The sequence below is a fragment of the Mirounga angustirostris genome, unplaced genomic scaffold (genome assembly GCF_029215605.1).
Source record: "Mirounga angustirostris isolate CCGP_5_RB_7025 unplaced genomic scaffold, mMirAng1.0.hap1 SCAF_17, whole genome shotgun sequence".
In the NCBI taxonomy this organism is placed as follows: Eukaryota; Metazoa; Chordata; class Mammalia; order Carnivora; family Phocidae; genus Mirounga; species Mirounga angustirostris.
Window position 1 is genome coordinate 14,864,068 of NW_026991725.1, and position 23,984 is coordinate 14,888,051.

The following is a 23,984-nucleotide window of genomic DNA, read 5'->3' on the forward strand; positions in this document are numbered from 1 at the left end:
CCGGGGGGGACAGGGGGGCCGGGCCCCGGGCTGGCGGGCGGGCGGGCGCTCCTCCTCCCCTCCCTCCCGGCTCCGCTCTCCGGCCCGGCCTTAATCCCCCTTTGTTTTTCCGCCCGCCCGCCCCGGCGGAGCGGGGCTGCTGAGGTGAAAGGAGGCGGCCTCACGGGGTGCGGGGGAGAAAGCAGGCCTCAGGGTGAACCCCGGGCCCCCCCAGCACACTCACGCACACGCACACACCCTTCCCTCCCGCCCTGAAGGGGAAGGGAGGAGGCCGGTCGCTGTCACCACCCGCGGCCCAGAGAAAGGAGGGCGCCGGGCCGCTGGATAGCGCGGGCCGCTCGGCCACAGCGCGCCCGCCCCGGGCCCGCATCGTGGGGTGAGGGGGGATCCCCAGGTCCTACTCTGAGACCCCCCCCCCCACACAGACGCACTTCATCCATCTTCGCTCGCTCTCCTTCCTTTTCACCTCCCTCTCCTCTTTTTGTGTGTGTGTGTTGACTTTCTGACCCCCCCATCCCTGCGAATAGCGGGTATCCCTGGGTTCCCCGCCACTCCCCCTTCCCGCCGCCCCCCCTTGTGTTTACCCTGTTGGGGGGTGTTGTGAGTGAGTATCCCCTCCCCAAACTTTTTTACTGGATTTACATTTTTTCTCTCGCAAGCCTTTGCCGAGCCTTGGCAGCTGACACCCTCTCCCTCTGTCCAGCTCTCCCGCCGTCCCATTCAGCCCGGGGAATCCCCCAGCCGGGCCGGGGCGGGGGGAGCGGTGGGGGCCGGGACTCCAGGAGGCCCGACCTTCTCCCGGAGCGCTTTTCCCTCTCGTCCCACCTCGAACGTTTCCTCCAACCAAGTGGGGGAGACGGAAAGTGGAGAGAGCAAACAAAGTCGGCTTACAAAGCCCCCAGATGAGTCATTCGTTGGGGTGTTGGTCTACACTTTTTGCAAGAAACTTGAAAGTGCCTGTAGCCGATACGTTGGCAGTCCTCTTGCCCGCCCATTTTAGGTGGGGGACCCCTGTTGGGAAGACCGAGGCTTATTTTTTCCCTGCTTCATTTCTATTTGCAAACGAAGCACTTAGTGGGCAGTAGTGATGAGCTCACGGGAAAACTTCGGAACCGGAGGAGGTTAGGGAGCTTGTCACTTTAAATGCGTTCTTCCCGCCTCTCTGGGTTATTTTCCTTCTTTGAATAGCTTCGTGAAATCCCAGACGCGTTGCTTGGGCGCTTGAGACCTTTTGAAACTAACCAGGAATGGATGCAGAATTTTCAAAAAATCCTCCCAGTCACTGGACCCATCCCAGTGCAGTTAATATAGGAGTTGGATAATTCAAACATTACCTATTGTGTAGAGCTGATTTATTGTTTTAAGACATACTTTCTTTCAAATGTGAGTAATTTGATTTTTAAGTAGTTAATTGAAATATATTCTGGCTTCTTAAAATTGAAGATATGCAAAATTATGGAACTCACAAACTTCTTTTTCTCATTCTGATCTGGTATTGTTTTATCATGCTTTAAGTCAACTTAAAAATGCATTGGGAAAGATATGGTATATAACTAGTTGGCATCCAGAATGGTGTAAAGGTGGCAAATGCCCTCTCTAGAAAAGGCTTTCAAATGGTCATTTAAAAATGGGATTAACGGGCCACCTAAGTGATTTTCATGTGAGAAATGATTTAGATTCACCATATTAATTACCATGTTAAACCTGCTGTCCGTAAACTTCATGGAGATTGAAAAAAAAAAAGGAGAGTTCTTTATGTAAAGGAAAAACCTAGAACTAATTTTTGGGAAGTTAGTTGAACAATCTTTTGGAATACTTTTATTCTTTTTCTGGATAAGACAAATGCCAAGCATTTATTGATCAACTTGTTAATTAGATTTTATATTATTTAATTTTTTTCAGCAATTAAAATCTTTTTTTCCACCTGATGGAGAAGTGTGAAAGCTAATAATTGATCCTGGGCTTGGCAATGTGTGCAGTGAAAATTGTTGGAAAAATAATTTAGAGCCGAGGACAGTTGAATGGGTAAAGAGAATATTTCAGTCTTTTCTATGGAAAGGTATGAATAGACTTACTCAGTTTCAGTTTTAAGTAATTTTTACTGGGGAAATGGGAGAGTTAAACTCTCTTGTTTGTTTCCTAGAGCATACTATTGAATTTATATTTTAAAACAATTTAATACCTGCTTGCTTTCCAGATAACCTGGTGGAAAGTGAAAGCCATAGCTGTTAAGATGTTTGATGGATGATTCTCCTAACAGGACATTCAAGATATGACTCACTGATGCTAATTTGTTTCAGTACAAAATTTTTTGCCCTCTGGCACTGGAGATTTCCTGGTGCTATATCCTACTACCCTGGGTGATGAAATAACATTTCTGTTTTGTTTTTTTGTGAACCCCAGAAAAAGGAAAGCTTGGGCAGGGTTGAAAAAGCCTTAAAGTTGAAAGAGATGGGAGATAAAATAAAAGCTTTGGTTTGATGATACTAGTCAAATAAAAGTCTACCCAGAAGTTCTTTTCTTTTTTTTTAAATCATTTAACTGAAGGCAGGCCATGGTTGTTATTTTACTCTGTCTCTCCCTCAGAGAACAAGTTGGGGAAACCCAGTTCCCCTCTTAGAAGGCTTCATGTAGAAGTGTGGGGATCCTAGGAATCCTCAGAGAGTGATTCCCGTAGTGGTCGAGGCATTCTACAACATTTCACCCAAGAAGCAGGGACCTGGTGTGACCCTCGTGTGAGAGTGAGCTTCAGCAATGCTGTAAAAATACTTTATGTTGCCACAGACATCTGAATTGGTAAAATGGCAGTAAGTGCTTTTAGTACTCCATCGAACTAATGGTTGTTTAGAATTGAAAAATGCCTCTAAACACTATAAGTCTGAACTTTGTCCAGAAGATTTGCATTCCCTATTATCTGATCTGTTAGCCTTTGAAATTGTGTATCTTGAGCTATCTTCAGCTATTAACTGTTTGTATACTGTATGGAAACTTGGGTATCCTACAGCCAGGTTGGAGAGGGGGTAAGATTTGAATCCAAATTCTATAAAGTTTCCACTAATGTCTCATGGGCAGACACATTTACAGGAGCTCCGTAAATTAAAATTAAAAGTGGACTGTAATTCAGTATAATCCCTGAGTCCAGAAAGATACTCATAGGCAAGCACACAATTTCTGTGAGTACGTCCAGGACTCAAAGGGGGATTCAACCAAAATTATTAAATTGGAACTGGTAACTTTGAATATCACACCTCCTGATGATTTGGAGGAGACTTGGTTCCAGGCTTAGCTGTTGTATTGCCATCAAGTAAATATGGAGCTATGTGGTAGATATTCTTATCCATTAGGGGAGAAGACGCTCTGTGTGAATGTGTGTGTCTGTCTCCTTGTTTTCTTCTTAATCAAGTTAACTGTAGGACTTGTGATTATAGAGTGAGAAGGCTAAATAAGTGACTAGAGTGTCTAAGATGATGGGATGGGACCCTCCTAGGATGTTGTGTGCTTAAAATATTTGGAACTCTTACATCTGGGTGCATGTATCCTTTTGGGATTACAAAACTCAAGCATAGGGGCTTGGGCTCACTGTCAAAAAAGTTTCAGAAATAACATTGGTAAAGTACGACGTATCAGGAAGAACTTATTTCAGGAATTTTTTCCATCGGTTCCTAAATGTTTTATCAGTACGGAGAATTTTGAAAGAATCAAAATCAAGAGAGTGAGTATTCGTAAATACCAAGAATCTGATCCACAATGAAATTTTGGTTTCAGTGCAGCTAAAGAAAATTTCCAGACGGTGTCCAGTTCTGGAGTGGAGAAGCACATTATAACAGCAAATGTCTAATACTTTAATGAAACATATAAGTGCTGGAAGAAGATGAAAATGGAAGGAATTTTAATTATTTAGTTTGTTTTCTCTTGCTAGTCTGTCTTTGAGAGTTTAGGGTTTGAACAACTAGTGTTGTTAAAAGGATGCAGATTTCTAGTGTAAGATTAAATGAATTGAGAAACAACTGACAGGTGTTTTGCTGTAGGCTACCTTCACAGATGCCTTCCAGGCTGATTAATAGCAGGTTTCATTTCAATCAAATCTTTTAGTAGGAAAGTTAAGTGAAAACTTTAAAAGTAAACTTTACATCATGCATGTATTCAGAGAGCTGAGTTTCTTTTATCACTTAGCAACAGCCTCCTTCCTCAGTCACTAAGTTTTCTAATGGAAAGGGAGAGACAGTGCCTTTCTTTTCCTAGGTAAAATAGACAGATGATTATGTGTATGTGTGTGAGTGTGTAGTGTGTGCATTACTGCAGTAAGGTACTGGCAGATACTTAAGTCTGGAGTGTAATTTTTTTGACAAGTTATTTAAACTTGGTTTCAGCACTCACAGACTAATGCACACTGATTTCATCAGCTGGTATGTCCCTTCTGCACCAGGATGGTGTGTAGTCAGCTGTTTGAAAGCAAGATCACTGTGAGCAACTTAGTCATAAAAGTTTTGTGTCTGCACAGTGATTTTAATGCTTTGTGTTGGGAGTTCTGAGGGTAACTAGGTGGTTGCTGGATTTCTGCTGCAGGGAGTAGCTTATGGGCTCTTTGATGGTTTCTTCTGGTCTCTGTTGTCTGGAGCATGTTGAATTTTGAAGGCCATTGTGCGAGGCTGAGTTTCTGAAGTGTAAATGTTTGGTTTTAGGCCCATGAAGCCTCCCATCACCAACAGCAGGCAGCACAGAACAGCTTGCTGCCCCTCCTGAGCTCTGCTGTGGAGCCCCCTGATCAGAAACCGTTGCTTCCAATACCAATAACTCAGAAACCTCAAGCAGCGCCAGAAACATTAAAGGATGCCATTGGGATTAAAAAAGAAAAACCCAAAACTTCATTTGTGTGCACTTACTGCAGTAAAGCTTTCAGGGACAGCTATCACCTGAGGCGCCACGAGTCCTGCCACACAGGGATCAAGTTGGTGTCCCGGTCAAAGAAAACCCCCACCACGGTGGTTCCCCTCATCTCCACCATTGCTGGGGACAGCAGCAGAACTTCGTTGGTCTCGACCATTGCTGGCATCTTATCAACAGTCACTACATCTTCCTCGGGCACCAACCCCAGCAGCAGTGCCAGCACCACAGCTATGCCCGTGACCCAGTCTGTCAAGAAACCCAGTAAGCCCGTCAAGAAGAACCATGCTTGTGAGATGTGTGGGAAGGCTTTCCGAGATGTGTACCACCTCAATCGGCACAAGCTCTCCCACTCGGACGAAAAGCCCTTCGAGTGTCCTGTCTGTAATCAGCGTTTCAAGAGGAAGGACCGGATGACTTACCATGTGAGGTCTCATGAAGGAGGCATCACCAAACCCTATACTTGCAGTGTTTGTGGGAAAGGCTTCTCGAGGTACTGCATTTTGCTTTGCTTTTTGTTTTCATTAGGTATCAGTGAACTTCAGTTTTGTCTCTTTGTGACCTAGAAGGTTTATGTGAGCATAGCTGTGGGCAGGCCTGTGTTATTAGAGGAGATTGATGATAAAGTACTACACTTCCAGGTCTAATTCCAGTTTGGTGTGGTTGACAAGTGGTGACATAGTGATCAGCCTAATATTTCAGTTAAGAAGTGCCTTGGTGGACTCAGGCCTTCATTTGGCACATTTATAATTCTTACCACTGCAAAACCACCGGTTTCCAATTCAGTCGGGTGACTAGACATGAGGTTCACTGTGCAAATCAAAGAAACTTACTTCTTGGAAGTTGGGATGACCTTGAATACTGTTAGTATAACTTTTAGGAAGACGCTTTTCTGTTTTTCTGTGGTTACTAACATTTCACTAATTTTCATTTTTAAAGGCTTTTAAAGAAGAGTTAATATAGGAGTAGCTTTCTCTGGCAGGTGTTAGGACTAAAACTTTGGGTATTTTATAATTTAAAGAACCAAGGCCTAACATGATTTGATGTTGACTAGGAGAGAAAAATTAACAGGTAAACGACTAAGATTTTTGTTTATGGTAAGAGAGGTAAGGAGGCTTGCACTGGGGGGAGGGGGAGTTGGTAATTCTGCTAGCTTTCTTTAAAATGCCCTCCACCCAAAGCTGCCAAGCATGTAAACATCACCGTGAGTAGCATTTCTCAATGTGTGTTCCATTACATCTTCTGTTGAAACTCTCTCTTTCACAGGCCTGACCACTTAAGCTGTCACGTAAAACATGTCCATTCAACAGAAAGACCCTTCAAATGCCAAGTAAGAGTTAAAATGACTTATCCTTAGTGTAGCACGTAATGCACATTATCCAGAAGGTCTGAGCCAGTCAAATCTCACCGTTCTTGAATAGTCTTAAAATCACTGACTTGAGTAAATGTGGTCCATTTGAATTCTTGTTTTATACAATATAAATGACAGCTTCTATTTCTGTGAGGCAAGAGCATTTAAAAATGTAAATGTGTTGTTTTTGTTAAGCTACATTTCCCTTTCCTTAGGCAACAGTATTTATCGTTACAAGAAAAAAAATTTATAGTCTTGCAAAGGTCATTATGTATTTGAAATGAATAAATGAATAAAATGCTTTAAATTATTTTCTGGGTTGATGATTTTAACTGTAATAGCAGAAAATAGGAATTTTCTCCCAAATGTTACCACTTATGGATGTTTGTCTGCCAAATTGGAGCATTTTCGAGTTGTTTGAAAATCTGTTGATTTTATTAGACCTAAGCTGTGATAACAAAAAGGTTAAGAATCTTGCTAAATCAAATGACTTTTTTAGACATCAGTAATTTTAGTTTATTGCTGGAAGTCTTTCTGTGCTCCTTTCAGTTAAATGTGTTAATGACTGACTTTATTAAGTAAGTGATTTGAATCTTAAGAAAAATCCAATCTGAGGAAGGAAGCTAGTGTCATTTGAGCGAGTACCTGCTATGTGCGAGGCCTTGGGCCAGACTCTTAATCCCACCAATAATTTTGGGAGGTAGGTATTTTTATCCTCATTTTACGGATGAAGAAACAAATTCAGATAGGTTAATTTGCTCAGTGTTACACTGTTTTCATGAATCAAGGAGAGCTGGATTTAAATCCAAGTTTAACTGACTCTACAGCTCACATCTTTTCAGTATCTGTGTTGATATTTCTTCTTCCCCCAAAATGTAAGGGTCTAAAGTTCACCAAATGTTTTGTTATGATTATGATTCTAGGTAACACATGCAATTAAAATTCAACTAACTCAGTCTGCTTGTGGACATGGATAGGGTAATGCCTAGAATATAATGTACTTTAAAATGAGTAGAACAGGATAGTCTATATTTAAAAAAAGTTTTCCTCCCTCATGCAGACGTGCACTGCTGCCTTTGCCACCAAAGACAGACTGCGGACACACATGGTGCGCCACGAAGGCAAGGTATCGTGTAACATCTGTGGGAAGCTTCTGAGTGCAGCGTACATCACCAGCCACTTAAAGACACATGGGCAGAGCCAAAGTATCAACTGTAATACATGTAAACAAGGCATCAGTAAAAGTAGGTGACACTTCAGATTGTATGTCTGTTGCATTTCAGATTAATGAAATCTGGATGTTTTTATAATGTACTGAAGGTATTTTCACTATGCTCTCAGCACTGTATTCATAATCACCTTACATGTTTTCTTCTCTCACTAAAGCGTGTAAACACACGTCCATGGAGAGTATATACTGGTGTTGGAAATACACCTCACCTGCGTGGATACAAACAGCACTGACAAGCCCTCCACTACTTTGGCTTTCAGTCCTGTGCTTGTCTACTAATAACACCCAAGTTAGAAAAGCAGAATTTCCCTGTAACTGTTTTTCAACGTGTCCCTTCTTCTGTGGAGTTTCAATAAAAAGCTCTAGTGTTTTAGAATTGTGGCAGCAGGAGCCGCACTAGGAAGCTGCAGCTGCTGCGAGGCAATTTTCATTGTTTTTATTTAATGTTAGGAAGATTCTTAAGCATTGGTGTCTCCTAACTCCTGTTTGAGTTAATAACATGCCCTTAATAACCTTAAAGATGAAAGCGGCATCATTAAGTTTGCTTTTCAAACCCAGATCTGTAGAGTTGGGATAGCATATCCATCTGAAGATGTAAGTGCTCTACTTACCTTAAATTCAGAATTGAAGATAGACTGTTTCAGGGACTCGTGGATAGAATTCAGTACTTGCATTTACCCCGGCTTTGTCTTTGAGATTGCCCTAAGCACCAGAAGAAAGTCTATTCCTAATTCTGTATTCTATTATGTATGTACTATATGCAGCAGAAACATCAAATTCTCAGAATAGGTGGCCAAAGGTGAGTGGGGAAAGAACATTTAAAGTGTTCTAATCTCAACCATTTTTGCTTCTTTGTGAGTACATTGGGTTTATTATCTAGCATGTCATACTTTGTTAACTTTACAAAACTTCACTTTTGGTGTACTTTGTTGTGGTCAAGTGACCAACTTTATCAGATATTTTGGTGAGCAGACATTAGTCCATGCTGATTTTACCCAAGTTCCATTCTAAAAGACACTTGCTTTTTAATATAGCAAAGAATTCTTTTCTCTTTTACATTGGTTTTCCCCAGCTCTCTCGATTTTTCTTTTATTAATTTGTCTATTTTGACCAGTATAGACAGAAGCAGCAGAAGAAGATGCTCTGTAGTAAAAACTGGCAAGACAAATGATAAAGTTCAGAGAAGCACGAGGAGCCAGAGTATCTAAGTTTCAGATTTTGAGCCCCTGGCTGCACGTTTTCAAGGTAACGGAGCATGTGTGGTTTGTCTTTGGGGCAGCGTGCATGAGCGAGGAGGCCGGCAGCCAGAAGCAGCAGCAGCATGTAACGAGCTGGCCCGGGAAGCAGGTGGAGACGCTGAGACTGTGGGAAGAAGCTGTCAAGGCCAGAAAGAAAGGTAAGATGAGGTGGCCAGAACTCGCAGGACGGCTAGACCAGTGTGCTCGCTTCTTGTGCCCCAGGCCCTAAGTGAGGCAGCCACAGCTTAGGCAGTCTGGCTTCATGGGCACCTGGAAACACTATGTTGGCAACAAATTTCCAAGCTTCCAAATAAGTCTTTTTACCTTAACAAATAAAAATCCTTAGTACTTCTTTTCGTGTTCTTTGGATTTTCCTTTTGTTACAAATTTGGAGCCAGATTTGGTCCTTCCCTGTGTATGTTTAGAGTTCATTTTTATGTCAACCTCCGTGCATTATGGGCTCCTCTTTTTCCTTTCTAAAACATTCCCACTTTTGGGGTTGGATGAAATATTCTTATGGTACAGAAGTTTATTTTCTTACAACTTTGCTACTTTCTGCTCTTTAGTGTTCTTTCTGCATTGCATTACTTATTACATGTTTCTGGCTTTACGAGGCTGATATCTTTTCTCTTGGTCTCACCCTTAATCTCATTCAGTCTGTCACTGGGGCTGGCATTAGCTTAACAAGTATGTACTTAAGTTGTTAGGGACTTTACTGTAATTGTTACTAAAATTGAGAATGGTTTGCTTTTCTCTCCTATATCGTATAAAGAAGCCGTTGGCGTATCCGTCTTCCACACAGCTTTTTAACTTAATACTTAGAGCTTTGGCTTCTGGACTGTTGTGCGGGCATTTCAAATCAATGATTTTGTCAGCGTACCACCAGCCACGGGAGAGATTCCTACATTCCTTCTTTCCTTCCAGACGTCTTGGTCTTACTGTTTTATTTTAAATTCATAAGGAACCCTCTGCCTCTAGGCTCCTCTGTAATTCCTTTGCTGTGTAGTTTCTTCCCTCCTCTGCTTTCATGTAGTACGGCTGTTCCCTTCCACAGATCACTTCTAAACACCCTGTACTTGGATAAAGATAAAAGGAATAGCGTCCGTTTTCATACATCTCCTGGCATTGCAGCCAGATAGGCCTTCCTACCTTTCCTCAGCGGCTGCTTCCTCCTCTCTTCCAAATGAAGATTTGTCATTATTTAATAAAATGTTTTATCGTTAGGAGAAGAGGTAAGGGGGGGGCGCAGGAAGATGTATATATGCTATGACAGTCGCATAGTGGGTGAAAGCACATTACAAAGGATGTTTTAGTAGAGAAGGAGTAAGAGTAAAATTATTTTAAGTCCTAGAAAAGGTTGATGTTAGACTGAAAGGAAAAAGTGCAGGATGGCGGCAAGGGTGGTGATGGCACATGTAAGAGTGAAAGCCCCTTCTTTGGTGTAAACAAGAATACCCTTAACAGTGCTACCATCACCTCAAAAGTGAGTTGGTTTTCTCTTTCTTTCTGCACTTTTCTATTTGGTGTTGTATTTCATTTTGCTTGCACAATAAGACTCAATTGTTTAGCTCATCTTCTGACCTCCATGAAACAAAATGCTTTTGTATTCCCATTTGTAGCATGAATCTCTCTGGAAACGACCACTGATGTTAGAAACTTCTGTATTCATGTTAGTAAAATGTCACATTTCGGGGGAGAGGAGACTTCTGCCCTGAAAACCTAAACTTGAGTCAGCAGGTCTCTTTTTTTAAATAAGGTAATATAAGTTCCCAAACCTGAGTGACATTCAGATCGCCATCTCAGGAACTTTTTAAAAATACACATTTCCAAAGTTCATCTAAATCTCACTATTGAATTTCCTGGGAAGCCATTTAAAAAAAAAAAAAAAGCTCTCTAGATAAATGATTTTTTTTTTTTTTTTTTTTAAGATTTTATTTATTTGTCAGAGAGAGCAAGCACAAGCAGGGGGAGTGGCAGGCAGAGGGAGAAGCAGGCTTCCTGCTGAGCAGGGAGCCCAATGTGGGACTCGATCCCAGGACCCTGGGATCATGACCTGAGCCGAAGGCAGACGCTTAACCAACTGAGCCACCCAGGTGTCCCTTAGATAAATGATTTTTTTTTTTTTAAGATTTTATTTATTTATTTGACAGAGAAAGACACAGCAAGAGAGGGAACACAAGCAGGGGGAGTGGGAGAGGGAGAAGCAGACTCCCTGCCGAGCAGGGAGCCCGATGCGGGACTCGATCCAGGGACTCCAGGATCATGACCTGAGCCGAAGGCAGTCGCTTAACCAACTGAGCCACCCAGGCGCCCTAGATAAATGATTTTGATCATCAGTCAGGTTTGGGAATTCCTGACATAGAGTTTGCCAGAGTTTCATCATATTGATCAAGGGAGAGCTGCTTATTGACTCCAGGGTCGGCGTGAGGTGATTTGACCCATATGTGTGGGATGTGTGCAGACCTTTATCTTTAGTCTCAAATATATTTCCCCATTTTGACAGCCAAATTACACACAACTAGCCCACTCATCTGTCTTCTTACTGTTGTTTCCTGACACACCAGCAGGTGGTGCTGAATTTTGTTGAGGGGTGGGGTGGGGGTGTCACCTCTGAGGGAAGTTTTCTTTAAGAAGTGCCCGGGCTTTGCTGGGTAACAAGGACCAGGGTCCCCCAAATCACTGCAGGGTCTTCTTGCTTAATTAGTCCTCCTTGGTATGGTTGGTGATGTGTATAATATGTGCAGTTAGATGACACTAGGCATAGAGTGGGTGATTCTGTCAGCATCAGAAAGCGAAGAAGAAATGGGAGTGCAGAGGAGAATACAAACCCACTGAGAGAGATTTTATCTTTCTTAACATAGGAAACCTAACCAGAAACAACAGGATTGTTTTTTTGTTTTGTTTTGTTTTGTTTTGTTTTAAAGATTTTATTTATTTGACAGAGAGAGAGACAGCGAGAGAGGGAACACAAGCAGGGGGAGTGGGAGAGGGAGAAGCAGGTTTCCCGCGGAGCAGGGAGCCCAGTGCGGGGCTCCATCCCAGGACCCTGGGATCATGACCTGAGCTGAAGGCAGACGCTTAACTGACTGAGCCACCCAGGCGCCCCACAACAGGATTGTTTAAACAATTTTTCTAAGACTGAAATAAACAGATATGAAAATAGCTTGTCAGTCCCTACTTACGGACTGACCTTACCTCTGAGGCTTTAGAGTACACAGCATTGAGGACACACAACGCTCTCCGCTAGTTACAGTGCGCCTTACCAGAAGATTTTTCTGATTATCTGTTCTTGTGTGACCATCGGCCCAGCTCATTGTAAACAAACTCTTTCTCCTGGCCTGCCGATGGTTGGCTCTGCCTGCATGAAGTGGTAGTGAGAATACTAAGCCCTGCTTGATATCTCTGCCCCCCAGAGTGCCTTGCGGAAATTAACTGGTCTTCCAGCATCACTGTGAGGTAGGTAAGTAAATCTAAATTTGAAACCAAAAGTGCCAGGCTAAACAAGTTGCCCAAGGCCTTGTGGGAGGTATAGTGTCAGAAAAGAGATTCACGTACCCCCAGTCCTGTGCTCAGAAAGAGCCTCCCTTCCTGTTGACCGCTTGGTAGAGAACTATAATTTCATTCATTAAATGTTTGTCCTTTTTAATTAAAAAAAAGTTGATTCAGAAGCTGTTTGTGAATTTTGTTCATTGTTTGGGGAGTCTAAAGGCCATTTTGTCTTCTTATTTTAGAAGCTGCTAACCTGTGCCAAACCTCCACGGCTGCTACGACACCCGTGACTCTCACTACTCCATTCAATATCACGTCCTCTGTGTCGTCTGGGACGATGTCAAACCCAGTCACAGTGGCAGCTGCAATGAGCATGAGAAGTCCAGTCAATGTTTCAAGTGCAGTTAACATAACCAGCCCAATGAACATAGGGCACCCTGTAACTATAACCAGTCCATTATCCATGACCTCTCCTTTAACACTTACTACCCCAGTCAACCTTCCCACCCCTGTCACTGCTCCAGTGAATATAGCACACCCCGTCACCATCACGTCTCCCATGAACCTGCCCACCCCTATGACGTTAGCTGCCCCTCTCAATATAGCAATGAGGCCTGTAGAGAGCATGCCTTTCTTACCCCAAGCTTTGCCTACATCACCACCTTGGTAAACAGTATTATAAAATCAAAATATGGGTTAAAGTAAATATTTACCAGCAACTTACTTTTAGTTTATTAAAGCAAAAAGTAAACCATGAAATTGGGAGATTTTATTACATTAGTTAATAATAGTGTAGTAGCATTTTTCTCCAATTTGGCTGGGATTGTTCAAAGTAGGGTGTGTATGTAACTTATCACTGGACCACTTTAGTTTAATCAGAAATTCCTTTTAGCTGACAGCATTGCTTAAACAAGATAGTAGTTGGCAAGGTAAAATGCCAGAATTAAAACCAATCATAAAAAAGCAAAACCCACTTCAAAATAAAAAAACGGCATTACTGTTTCTAATCCCAAGAAATCATTTTATTCTAAACACTAGCAGAACTCTTCTCCCTATACAAGGTGGATGGCTGATTATAACCTGAAGTTCTAAATCCACAGGTAGAGGGCTAGTGTAGCATTGTCTGTGTTTATTGTTTTTATGAGTAAATACATGCATTGTCATAATAAAATGCATTTCAGAGAATATGCATTTTACCTTTGGGAATATGTTAATTTCAGGCAGCATTCCCTATGGGAAAGGTGATACCAGCTCTGATATGCAAAGCATATGATAATTTATCATTCTAACTTCAACATATAATAGGGATTGTGACCTGATATTTGGAGATGTAAATATTGCTCAGCATATTAATCCTGATGGAATATAGCATTGTAGTTGACTTTTTAAAAAAAATTAAAAAAACAAAAACAAAAAACAACCAAAATATACAAATTGTGTTTTGGTAAGAAAAGGCCTCAACTGACAGAGGAGAAGTCAAGCGTGTGGACAGGCAGACTCCTAACAAACAGAGGCCAGTGGGACTCCTATTCAGGAGCCAAGGAGTACTTGGAACAGTTAAAATATATTGCTTTAAATTGGAAGATGCTGGAGGCACTGGGATGTGATACGCCCCTCTCTCTCCCAATCAGAGCCTGTTGATGTTACAACAGGGAAAGATGTGTTAGTTGCTCACTAGAGTTTATGTCTTATATTAAATTGTATACAGTTTTTATTCTAACCACTAACTAGGTAGTATGCCCCTTCAGAACAAGCAGAGTGTATCTTTTTTTTTAAATTTTTCCTTCCGTTTCTTAATCAAGTATTGTGCAGATTTGTTCAACTTTGTAAATATGGACATCACTTTTTTTTTTCTTTGAGAAAACACTTGTATCAGCTTTGTGGTGTTTTCAGGGAGACAGCTCTCTGTACTCCCTGTAGAAACCCAGCAATGATTGTGCACGTTAGGACATGTGCTTTTTATTTCTTAGCAGGATGTTTTATCTCTGTACATAAAGTAGAAACCAAAAGTTAGGGAAACAGATACTTTTTACACCATCATGCCACACATTAATGTTTTTAAAGCATTGTGTTTTTTTAAAAAAAAGTTACTAAAACCAAGACGCTGTGATTTTTTTAAGTTGCAGTATGTTTTTGGTTTTTGTTTTTTTTTTTCTTTTTTAATCTTGCAGTTAAGAGAAATGGAATTTAGTTGTATTAATCTTGCAGAATGTTTGCAGGACTGACTATCAAACTGGATGACTTCCGTTTATACCCCACTGTGTCAGTTCAAGCATCAAATACCTTACATCCGAGGCAGACTTCCTACATCAGGGACAGGTATCTGTGTGTCATTATACAAAACAGTTCGAGGGGGTTGAACTACATAGTAAAAAATAAAATAGTACTTAGTGTAAAATAATTTTATAAATGATCTTTTGTACTTTAGGACATTAAATTGTACAACTTTTGTATATATAAAAGCTTAGGAACTTTCTGTTTAGCAGGAAGGCAACACATTCCTACACTTTTAATGTATATGTTTGTTATAATGTCCATGTAAACATGCCCTATGTTTGTGCCTTTTAATTAGTTTGTCTCAATAAACAAAATGTAGAGAAAAATATGTAGCTATGACTTTGTTACAACTGTTCCTATCTACAGTACGAAGAGGGTTTGTTTTTAATCTGTAGAGCATTGTGTGTGGGCTACTGGAAGGACTTGTGTAGGGAAGGCCTGTACATGGCCCTACTGAGGCCTGGATTGGGCAGGTAGTGGCCACATTTGAAGGAAGCCCACATTTCCTGGCATGCAGCCCCAGGACTGGGTTCTGGCTCTGCCTGCTGGGACCTGTCGTCTCTGGCTGGGCTGGCAGTCACCATCCACCATGATTCAGACAGCCCAGGCTTCCTCCACAGTGGCCTAAGGAGCAGTCCTCAGTGGGGGCAGGTGTGGACCCTACCCCCAGGCTAGAGTGTGGTCGTCAGAACCCTGAAAGTATTAGTTCTTAAAAAAAAAAAAAAAAAAGATATATACTAGAAATGATTGTTTTATCAATTCATTGTATAATAAACAGGAGTGAGACTTCATTGTATGACTTCAGTTAAAATGCTATTTTGTATGCATTCTTTATTCACTTAAGAAGCTTGTCTGCAATAATAAAGCCACGTCGTGTCTTCTTTTGGGAGGGAGAGAATTGGCAGGAAGGGGGTGGCGGCAGGCCACTGAAAGGGGGGCCGAATAGGTTGTATGGTGAGATTCTCCTGTGTCTTGGAACTGAAATTGAGTTTTGATGCTGATGAACTGATTCAACCAAGTGTTGAAGGCACGACGGCCACCGCGCTACGAAAAAGCAGAGTTTGTTTTTCCCTTTCTGGTTGTAACCTGGTTGAGAGCTTCCCTTTATCAGATTGGCAGCTAAACAGTTGTATTAGATAATCCTCAAATCTGACATCCAGCCTGTTATGCTCTAGGGCTCGCTGCTTGGCCTGCATTTGCCTTTTATTGTATATCCATTTCCCTCCTAAGGTGTGCTCCTAAATGAAGGTTTCTATGTAAGCAGATGATGATTTTTCCTGTCAATACCAGCACTGTATTACTAACATGCAAAATACTGCAGATTTATTTTGACAAATTAAAGTTAACCGGTCACAAATGTTATGATGGATTGCTTAATATCTGAGAAGCTTCACCAGTTCACTCTGATGGTAGAGAAATGTTTAAAGCACTGCTTCTCCAGGTGTACCCATCTCGGTATGGGGCTGGAGAAAGGGGGAGGGATGCTGTCAGGCTGGTTGGTATTGAGCCCCTACCGAGAAGGGAGGGTGGAAACACACCAGACTGACTGCAGTAGACTCCTGCCTGTCAGCTTGAGGAAAAGCCAGGAAGCCGGGCCTTGGGTAGTGGCCACAGCCATAGGCCCCTGTTCTACCCAAAAGAGAAAATGGGTTTAGAATATTTCTCATGCTCTAGAACCCAGTTTCTTTACTTGTAAAGGGCTTTAGGCTAGGTCTCCTACCCATTTGTGTTCAGCTAGATTCATCGGATGTCCTTTGGGTACCAACAATGTGCCAGGCACTGTTGGGCACTAAGGGGCCCGTAAAGGCGATTTCGGTGTGGTTGCTACCTCCAAGGAGGCTGTTAGGAGAAACACGATGAGTACTCAAGTGACAGCAGATCAAGATGAATCTGACACTTCATTTAGTGAAAAAGTTTTGGATACCTACATCTGTTTTCTATAGAATTGAGGCTTCCCAACCTTTTTCTGATAATTGCTTTAGTCTCTATTGACTCAGTGAAAACAGCTGGAGGAAAAGTTTCTAGTGTCGCTTTTGTCTGGAAACGGGAAGTGTTATTTCACTGAGTTGCTAGCTAATCTTTACAGTCCTGGCTGTCCAGGCCTCTGCTCTTCTCAAGGGGCCCTGCATTTTGGTCCACTCTAAGGAGACCTGGGTTTGGGATGTAGAGGGGATAGTGAAGGTTTTCCCTGAAGTGTCCTCAAGGATCCCTGGACAGAAAGTCCAGTGTGTTCATGGGATGTAATCACTTCCCCCTCCCTGCTCTAATAAATCTGGCCCTCAGTCCTGCACTCTTTCTATTTCCTCCTTAAGGAGTCTTGTAGCCTGAATGAATGCCATTTGTCCCCATTTGAGCCTATAAATCCCCACAGCTGGTGTGACCCTAGCAGATTACTGGATAATCTCCCCCTGGTCTTGTAAAAATGGGGGTGGGGGCAGATCAGTGTGGGGTGGTTCAGGACCCAATACTGATTGACTTTGTGCATTGATCTGGATTCCAGCTTCTCCTGGTTGCCCACTTTTGGGCAGTCAGACCCATTTAGTTCCCAAGGAGGGAATGGAGGGACGGTCAAAGGCTTTGCTTTGGACTTTTGTGTAATCTAGCTGTCTCCTTGGGGCAACCTGTCAGGGGCTGGCTAGTTAACTTTTCCCTTCCTGAAAGAGGCACTTGACCCAGATCTTGGCCCTGGACCGTGAGGGTCAAGTATACTTCACTTTACAAAAACTGCCGTGTCATGGTAAGAGAAGGGATTTTCACACTTTAGATTCTGTATCACCACTCACTTGCATCATCCTTTAAGAAATTTTCTTCATCCTTGATTATCTTAAATTGACAACCCATCTCCTTCCCAATGCCTAAATATCTGTTGGAAGAGTGCATAAAATAAGAATTTAAAATCACTATTCTTATTGGAATGAATCCTTTCTGGGTATGTAACTGCCAGCCATGCAGGAGGAATTCTCTGGAGTGTTTTGTAAATTTCTGTTTTTTATGGATTTTTCTCAAAGTGAGGTTCATCTGAATTTGGCTGCATCAGCCCTGTTACCTCTATGTCACTTTTTCCTAAACACATGTATAAAGAACCTGGAGCAAGAACTACCAGGCTAAAGATGGACATTTGAGGCCAACATCGTGTTCTGCCAGTGAGCTATTCCTTTGGCGTGGCAAATGGAGAGGACAAGGAGACCAAGGGGCAATAGAAGGGACATGCCTTCCCAGTGACTATTCCATCAGCCCTGTCTGAAAGTCAGTGTCCAGGCAAGACTGGGAGCAGATGTACCAACTCTAGAGGCTGTTCATGGAGAGGGGAGCCAGCCTCAGGGACTGAGATACAAAGTTAAGTCTTTGACAATCTTCGGGGCAATCAGGGGAGTCACCAAAGCCACAGTCACCTTAATCCACTGAGAGATCTGACTTGAAGGAGCCTAGATACCCAAGGCCCTTGCTCATAAGCCAAGAAATTCCTAGCTTTGTTAATGGTGGGAAAAGAGCCAGAGACATCAACTTTGCTTAATGGGGAGGAGGGGGTGTGGGAGGAGGGAAATGGGGGACTTGGAGGTTAGGAAGAGGCCCAGGAAGGGGAGAGAGATTTTAGAGAAAATGTCCTTGTGCTTCCTGTGGTGTAACCGTCACCCTGATCCCCTCCCCTCTCCATTCATCTGCCTTGGACTGGACATGATTGCTCCGAGGACTCCGAGACAGACTGCTAGTCCAAGTCAGCTGTGATCATTTCCGCTTCAGTCAATGAGCAGAAAAGAGGTGTTCTTTGGCCATAAAAAGGACAGCCTCAGTAGATGAAGAAACAGGCAAGATTCAAGTGATTAGTATGGAATCCTCCAAGGTGGGGACCCATGAGCCACTTTCAGCTGAAGAGGTGGGGATCCCCCTTCCTGGAATCCCAGAGCTTCATCCCAAGAGAGTAGGCCCTGACTCACAGTGGCCTGTCCAACACAAGAGAAGTTCTGCCACTTTGTCAACACCAGAAGCTGTTTCTGTCAAGGATCTCCAAAGGAGGAGGAATGGGGCAAGGGTGGAGTTGGGGACAGAAAGCAAAGGAGACAGAGCCTTTCTATATGCTCTTTCCAGACCTAGAATGTCCTCCCCAGGGCCGCTGGTGTGGATCAGTCGGTTAAGCATCTGCCTTTGACTCAGGTCATGATCCCAGGGTTCTGAGATTTAGTCCCGCATTGGGACTCTTCTCCCTCTCCCTCTGCTACTACCCCCCCCCCCCGCCCCCGCCATGCTTTATCTCGCTCTCGCTCCATCACAAATAAAATCTTAAAAAAAAAAAGAATGTTCTCCCAACAAGCAACCCTTCAACACATTTGCTCCATTGTGAACCCTTAGATACCCCGCAAAACCAATTTAAATGTTGCTCCTTCTTTTGAAACCTTCCCGGTAACGTTAGGCAGTTGGCTGATTCCTCCTCAGTATAACAGGAGGAGTTGGGAGATGCCCAAATAAAGTGGATGTAGTCTAGCACCCTCTGGTTTCTAAGTTCAACTGTAGGTCCCACACCCCTTAAATATCTGGTTCCAAATTAGTGGGGCCATGGCACCTGGGGTTTTGCTGACTTTCCCTTGTATGGATGAATCCCTGTGTCTGGGAAGCCTGAAACACAGCAAAGAACCAGGTGCCAAGGCCAGAAACAGCAGCGACAGGTAGGTGAGGCCCCCAGATGATCCTAAGCAGGGTGAGAACTGGCATAAGGTCCCTGTAATACAGGGTTGCAGTCAAGAGCAGAGGGTTGGGAATCGGACAAGCCTGGGTATCAATCCAGGCTGTGCCACCTGAAGCTGTGTGATCTTAGGCAAGATACATAACCTCTCTGGCCTCCATTTGCTCAGCTATAAAATAGAATGGTAACAAGAATGAACCCCACCTCCACCTGGTCCCATTTCCTATCTCAGTAACAGCGACATCAGTTCTCTCAGAGGCACTAACCCCTTCTCTGTAAGACCTACAAAGGAGCTGAATGCTTTCCTGCATGCCTTCCCCACCTCAGACTCTCAGGTTTTGAGGACTGGCCTCCAGCATAGTAGCCAGAGCCTCATCTAAGAATGAGAAAGTTAGATGGAAGACCCATCTCCCGAAAAGCATCTAACTGAAGGCTGGCCAGAGATGTGGCAGAGAGGGTTCAGGTTAGACCCAGGGAAGAATCACCAGGCTGGGAGACCTGGAAAAGCTGCCATGCCATGTGCCCATGTGGGGATGGTGCATCCTGCTTCCGAGAAGTCCTTCCATCTCGCCTCCTTCCCTCACATGCATTATATCCGGACATGACGCCTGCACCGCTCGCTCTTCTCCGTGGTCCCGCCATCCTGACAGAGAGTTAGTTCTTCTTCTTCTTCTTTTTTTTTTTTTTTTTTAAGATTTTATTTATTTATTTCAGAGAGAGAGAATGAGAGACAGAGAGCAGGAGAGGGAGGAGGGTCAGAGGGAGAAGCAGACTCCCCGCTGAGCAGGGAGCCCGATGCGGGACTCGATGCGGGACTCGACGCGGGCCTCGATCCCGGGACTCCAGGACCATGACCTGAGCCGAAGGCAGTCGCCCAACCAACTGAGCCACCCAGGCGCCCCGAGAGTTAGTTCTTCTTAAAGCTGGCTGCAAGCCTGGCACAGGCCTGACCGCCTGCCTTCCCAAGAAGAAAGGAAGCGCCGCCTGCTACCCAGGCAGGAGGGGGGAGAGCAGCCTGACAGCCTTGTCACACCTGCTTGCTCCTGAGTCAGCCCTCGCCAGCTTCACCTGCTCTCCCGAAGGAAGGCGTCCTGGACTCGCGCGCTCGGAGAGGGGAGCCCCGCGGAGAGCGTGGCAAACGTAGCTTTTGCCAGGGCTGCATCGGTCAAGCTACTGCGGTGCCCAGACTGCCAAGCCTAGCGTCCTCCCCCGTTTGGCCCGACCTCCTTCGCCGGCCTCCTCTCCGCGATCCCCCCCTCCCGGGCCAGGGCACTGGAGTTACTGCAGGGCCGCGGGGAGCCGCGGCGAGCCACCCACCCGGGGCGTGTCGGCCCCGCCCCGACCAGAGCATTGCCGAGCCGGGATTGGGTGAAATCTCCGTCCTGCGTTCTGATTGGCCGGGCCGGGGTGCTCATTCTCCCAGAGCCGTCCTCCGGCTGAAGTTTCTCCAGGGCCGCTTCGCTTTCTTCTCCCTGCACAACCGTTGTCCGCCTTCTCTGTAAATAGATAAAAGGCAGTTCTATGCTTCCACACGTGAGGTGCCGCCGAATACAGGGTTGGGCCCTGAAGGATGGCCGAATCTGTCAGTTTATTGTATCCTGCGCCCAAATCACACAGGTGCGGCGAGTAGGGAGAAGCTTGCGGGAGGAAGATGGGGGGAGGACTGCGTTTGCGTCCCAGGGGGGTGGCCACGATTCATCCTGGGGCGCCCTTTGCCGGGGTAGCTTTTCAGAAGACTCGCCGTTGCTAGAACAGGCCCTTTCTACCGCCTACACTTATATCTCACATTTCATTGCCTTCTGTCATGTTGTTCCATATGCTAGGAATGCTTTTCTTCCTCATTCTTTTTTTTTTTTAATGTGATTAAATACTCCTGCTCACTAGGATCCTCTGGAGAAAAAGCAGATTGCAGGGCTTGGGCATGGAACACATAAAGTGAGCCTGGAACGTTTTCGAAAAGCTTATTTGGAAATAATTTCAAAATTACAAAAGGTTGCAAAAATGAAAATAGTACAAGACACACCTGTATACTCTTTACCCAGACTCACCTATTGTTAATATTTTATCTCTTGCTTAATCACATATGGGCTCTCTCTCTTTTTTTTTTTGAACCATTGCAGGGTTTCATACCTTAGGGCCCTTATCCCTAAATATTTCTGTATTTCCTAAAAATAGACATACACTCCTACACTCTTATGAACTTTATACACTGACATTTACATAATACTTTTATTTAATCTACCATCCGTATTCCAATTTTGTCCATCCTTGATAGCACTTTCTCCCCTCCAGTACAAGGTCTAGTTTAGGGTCAGGTATTGCACTTAGTGGTCGTGGTTTTTTTGTTTTTATTTATTTATTTATCTATTTTTAAATTTTTTTTAAAAGATTTTATTTATTTATTTCAGAGAGAGAGCACATGAGAGGGGGGAGGGTCAGAGGGAGAAGCAGACTCCCCGCTGAGCAGGGAGCCCGATGCAGGACTCGATCCAGGGACTCCAGGATCATGACCTGAGCCGAAGGCAGTCGCCTAACCAACTGAGCCACCCAGGCGCCCATCTTTTTTTTTTTTTTTTTAAAGATTTCATTTATTTATTTGAGACAGAGAGAATGAGAGACAGAGAGCATGAGAGGGAGGAGGGTCAGAGGGAGAAGCAGACTCCCTGCCGAGCAGGGAGCCTGATGCGGGACTCGATCCCGGGACTCCAGGATCATGACCTGAGCCGAAGGCAGTCGCCTAACCAACTGAGCCACCCAGGCGCCCTTTTGTTTTTTTTTTAAAGTAGACTCCATGCCCAGGATGGGGCTTGAACTCATGACCCTGAGATCAAGGCCTGAGCTGAGATCAAGGGTCAAATGCTTAACCAACTGAGCCACCAAGGCACCCCATTGGTTGTGTTTCTTTAGACTCCTTAAATCTGGAACATTTACAGAACTACTTCTTCTTCTTCTTCTTCTTCTTATTATTATTATTACTACAGACCCCTGAATTTTTTTAATAGAATATTCCTTATTTTAGGTTTATCCCCCCTTGGCTACATTGAGATAATGCATTTATCAGCTGGAGTACTGCTGAGACAATGTGTCCTCAGGATATCATATCTGGAGGCACATGATGTCCCTCTGTCCCCCATAGACAATGTTAATTTCGATCATCCAGTCAAGGTGTTGCCCAGTTTCTCCACTGTATAATTACTTTTCTCCCCCTTGCAACTAATAAGCAGTCTGTGAGGAGACACTTTAAGACCCTTTAAATATCCTGCTCCTCATCAAAATTTCCCCCTAGATTTAGTGTCTGTTGATGGTCTGATTCAATGTTTGCCATGGTGGTGTAAACATCTCTTTGCACAAGAAGGTAGGGATGGGCATGTATCACAGAAAATGGGAACATACTGAAAGAACATAGGAGCAAGCAAATGGTCAAATCTGGAATAATCTAAGCATCAAAATAAATGATGCTAATAAATTAGAAGCCATTGAAGGAAAGTAATAACCCATGAATCCACAATAAAGAAATGCCTGTATCCTCCGGTTCATTTAAATCTCAGTGCAGACTTCCAGCGAACGGGCCCTGCGGTGGTAGCCGTGCCCCTCTGTGCCATTATATTGGCTGTGTCTCTCCTCCGACCCACCACCATCATGTGACACTTTCCTGACTAGGGAATGGAGCTGAAATGAGCTCTGGCCTCTACCTCCCCCTGACCCAAGGGAGCAGGCCCTGCAGGCTCAAGGATGGGACCTGGGGCTGAGGGTCTGGACCCTGGGAACCCAGTCCTGCCATAGACTCAGGGTCCCCTTGTCCCAAGGGCTCAGCCCTGCCAGAGGGTTCTGTTTTCCCTTTTAAAGAGACACCCAGTAAGTAGAATCTCCCTCAAAGACATCACTCGGTCCTCTAGGGCCCTCTGCCCACCACCTTGGAACTGGCTGCGGTACAAGCCAGGGAAGCTCTCCTGCCAAAGAATAAGACGTTTGTGCCTTTCCACTAGTGTTCAGAGCCTCGCTCAGGGGCTGATGATGTAGGGTCAGCCTCCTCTCCTTCTCTTCCTCGCCATTGACTGGGCAAGCTGAGGGCCTCTCCCTCCAAGCAAGAAGGAGCCCTCCCCAAATGTTCCTTCACCTGTGATTCAGCTCCCCAAATCCCATTCAGGAATATTATCTTGCCCCATCCCTAAGCTCCTCCATGAATCATTATTGCTGGGAAGAACCAGATTTAAACATCTTGGGCTCAGTTGATCTCAGGCAGACCTCTTGAGAATTATAAGAATGACAATAAACAAAACAGGCATCATTCTTTGAGTGTATTAAAGTGACGAGGAACTGACTCTGCAGCCAGGCCACCTGCGCCCCTATCCCAGCTCTGCAAAGAAACTTGGACAAGTCAGTTAATCTCTCTGTGCCTCAGTTTCCTCATCTGTGAACAAGGCCTAATGGTAGTACCTACCACAGGGCTGTTGACGAGTAAATGAGGTAAGAGTGTGAATGTTGGGGGCACCTGGCTGGCTCAGGCAGTGGAGCATGCCACTCTTGATCTCAGAGTCCTGAGTTCGAGCCCCACATTGGAAGTAGAGGGTTTTTTTGTTTGTTTTTTTAAAGATTTTATTTATTTATTTGAGATAGAATGAGAGAGAGAGAGCACATGAGAGGGGGGAGGGTCAGAGGGAGAAGCAGACTCCCTGCTGAGCAGGGAGCCCGATGCGGGACTCGATCCCGGGACTCCAGGATCATGACCTGAGCCGAGGGCAGTCGCTTAACCAACTGAGCCACCCAGGCGCCCCTGGAAGTAGAGTTTTTAAAAAATAATAATAATTGGGGTACCTGGGTGGCTCAGACAGTTAA

At 44.2% G+C, this 23,984-nt stretch overlaps 1 protein-coding gene across 8 annotated transcripts in view; it reads left to right on the forward strand.

Annotated features, from left to right (window-relative positions):
• The window catches only part of VEZF1 (vascular endothelial zinc finger 1), a 30,591-nt gene that overhangs the window by 4,268 nt on the left and 2,339 nt on the right, over positions 1-23,984 (forward strand). For 2 of the 8 annotated variants that reach the window (XM_064582407.1, XM_064582406.1), the window contains 7 exons: positions 1,903-2,025; positions 2,587-2,807; positions 4,683-5,377; positions 6,151-6,214; positions 7,278-7,479; positions 8,746-8,862; positions 12,436-15,509. In XM_064582407.1, coding sequence (XP_064438477.1) covers positions 2,802-2,807; positions 4,683-5,377; positions 6,151-6,214; positions 7,278-7,479; positions 8,746-8,862; positions 12,436-12,863 — 1,512 coding nt within the window. In that variant the 5' untranslated portion in view covers positions 1,903-2,025; positions 2,587-2,801 and the 3' untranslated portion in view covers positions 12,864-15,509. Of the gene's footprint in view, positions 1-1,902; positions 2,026-2,586; positions 2,808-4,682; positions 5,378-6,150; positions 6,215-7,277; positions 7,480-8,745; positions 8,863-12,435; positions 15,510-19,862; positions 20,766-23,984 lie in introns of those variants that run through there. The other 6 variants (XM_064582408.1, XM_045889232.3, XR_010408427.1 and 3 more) reach the window with 6 other exon arrangements.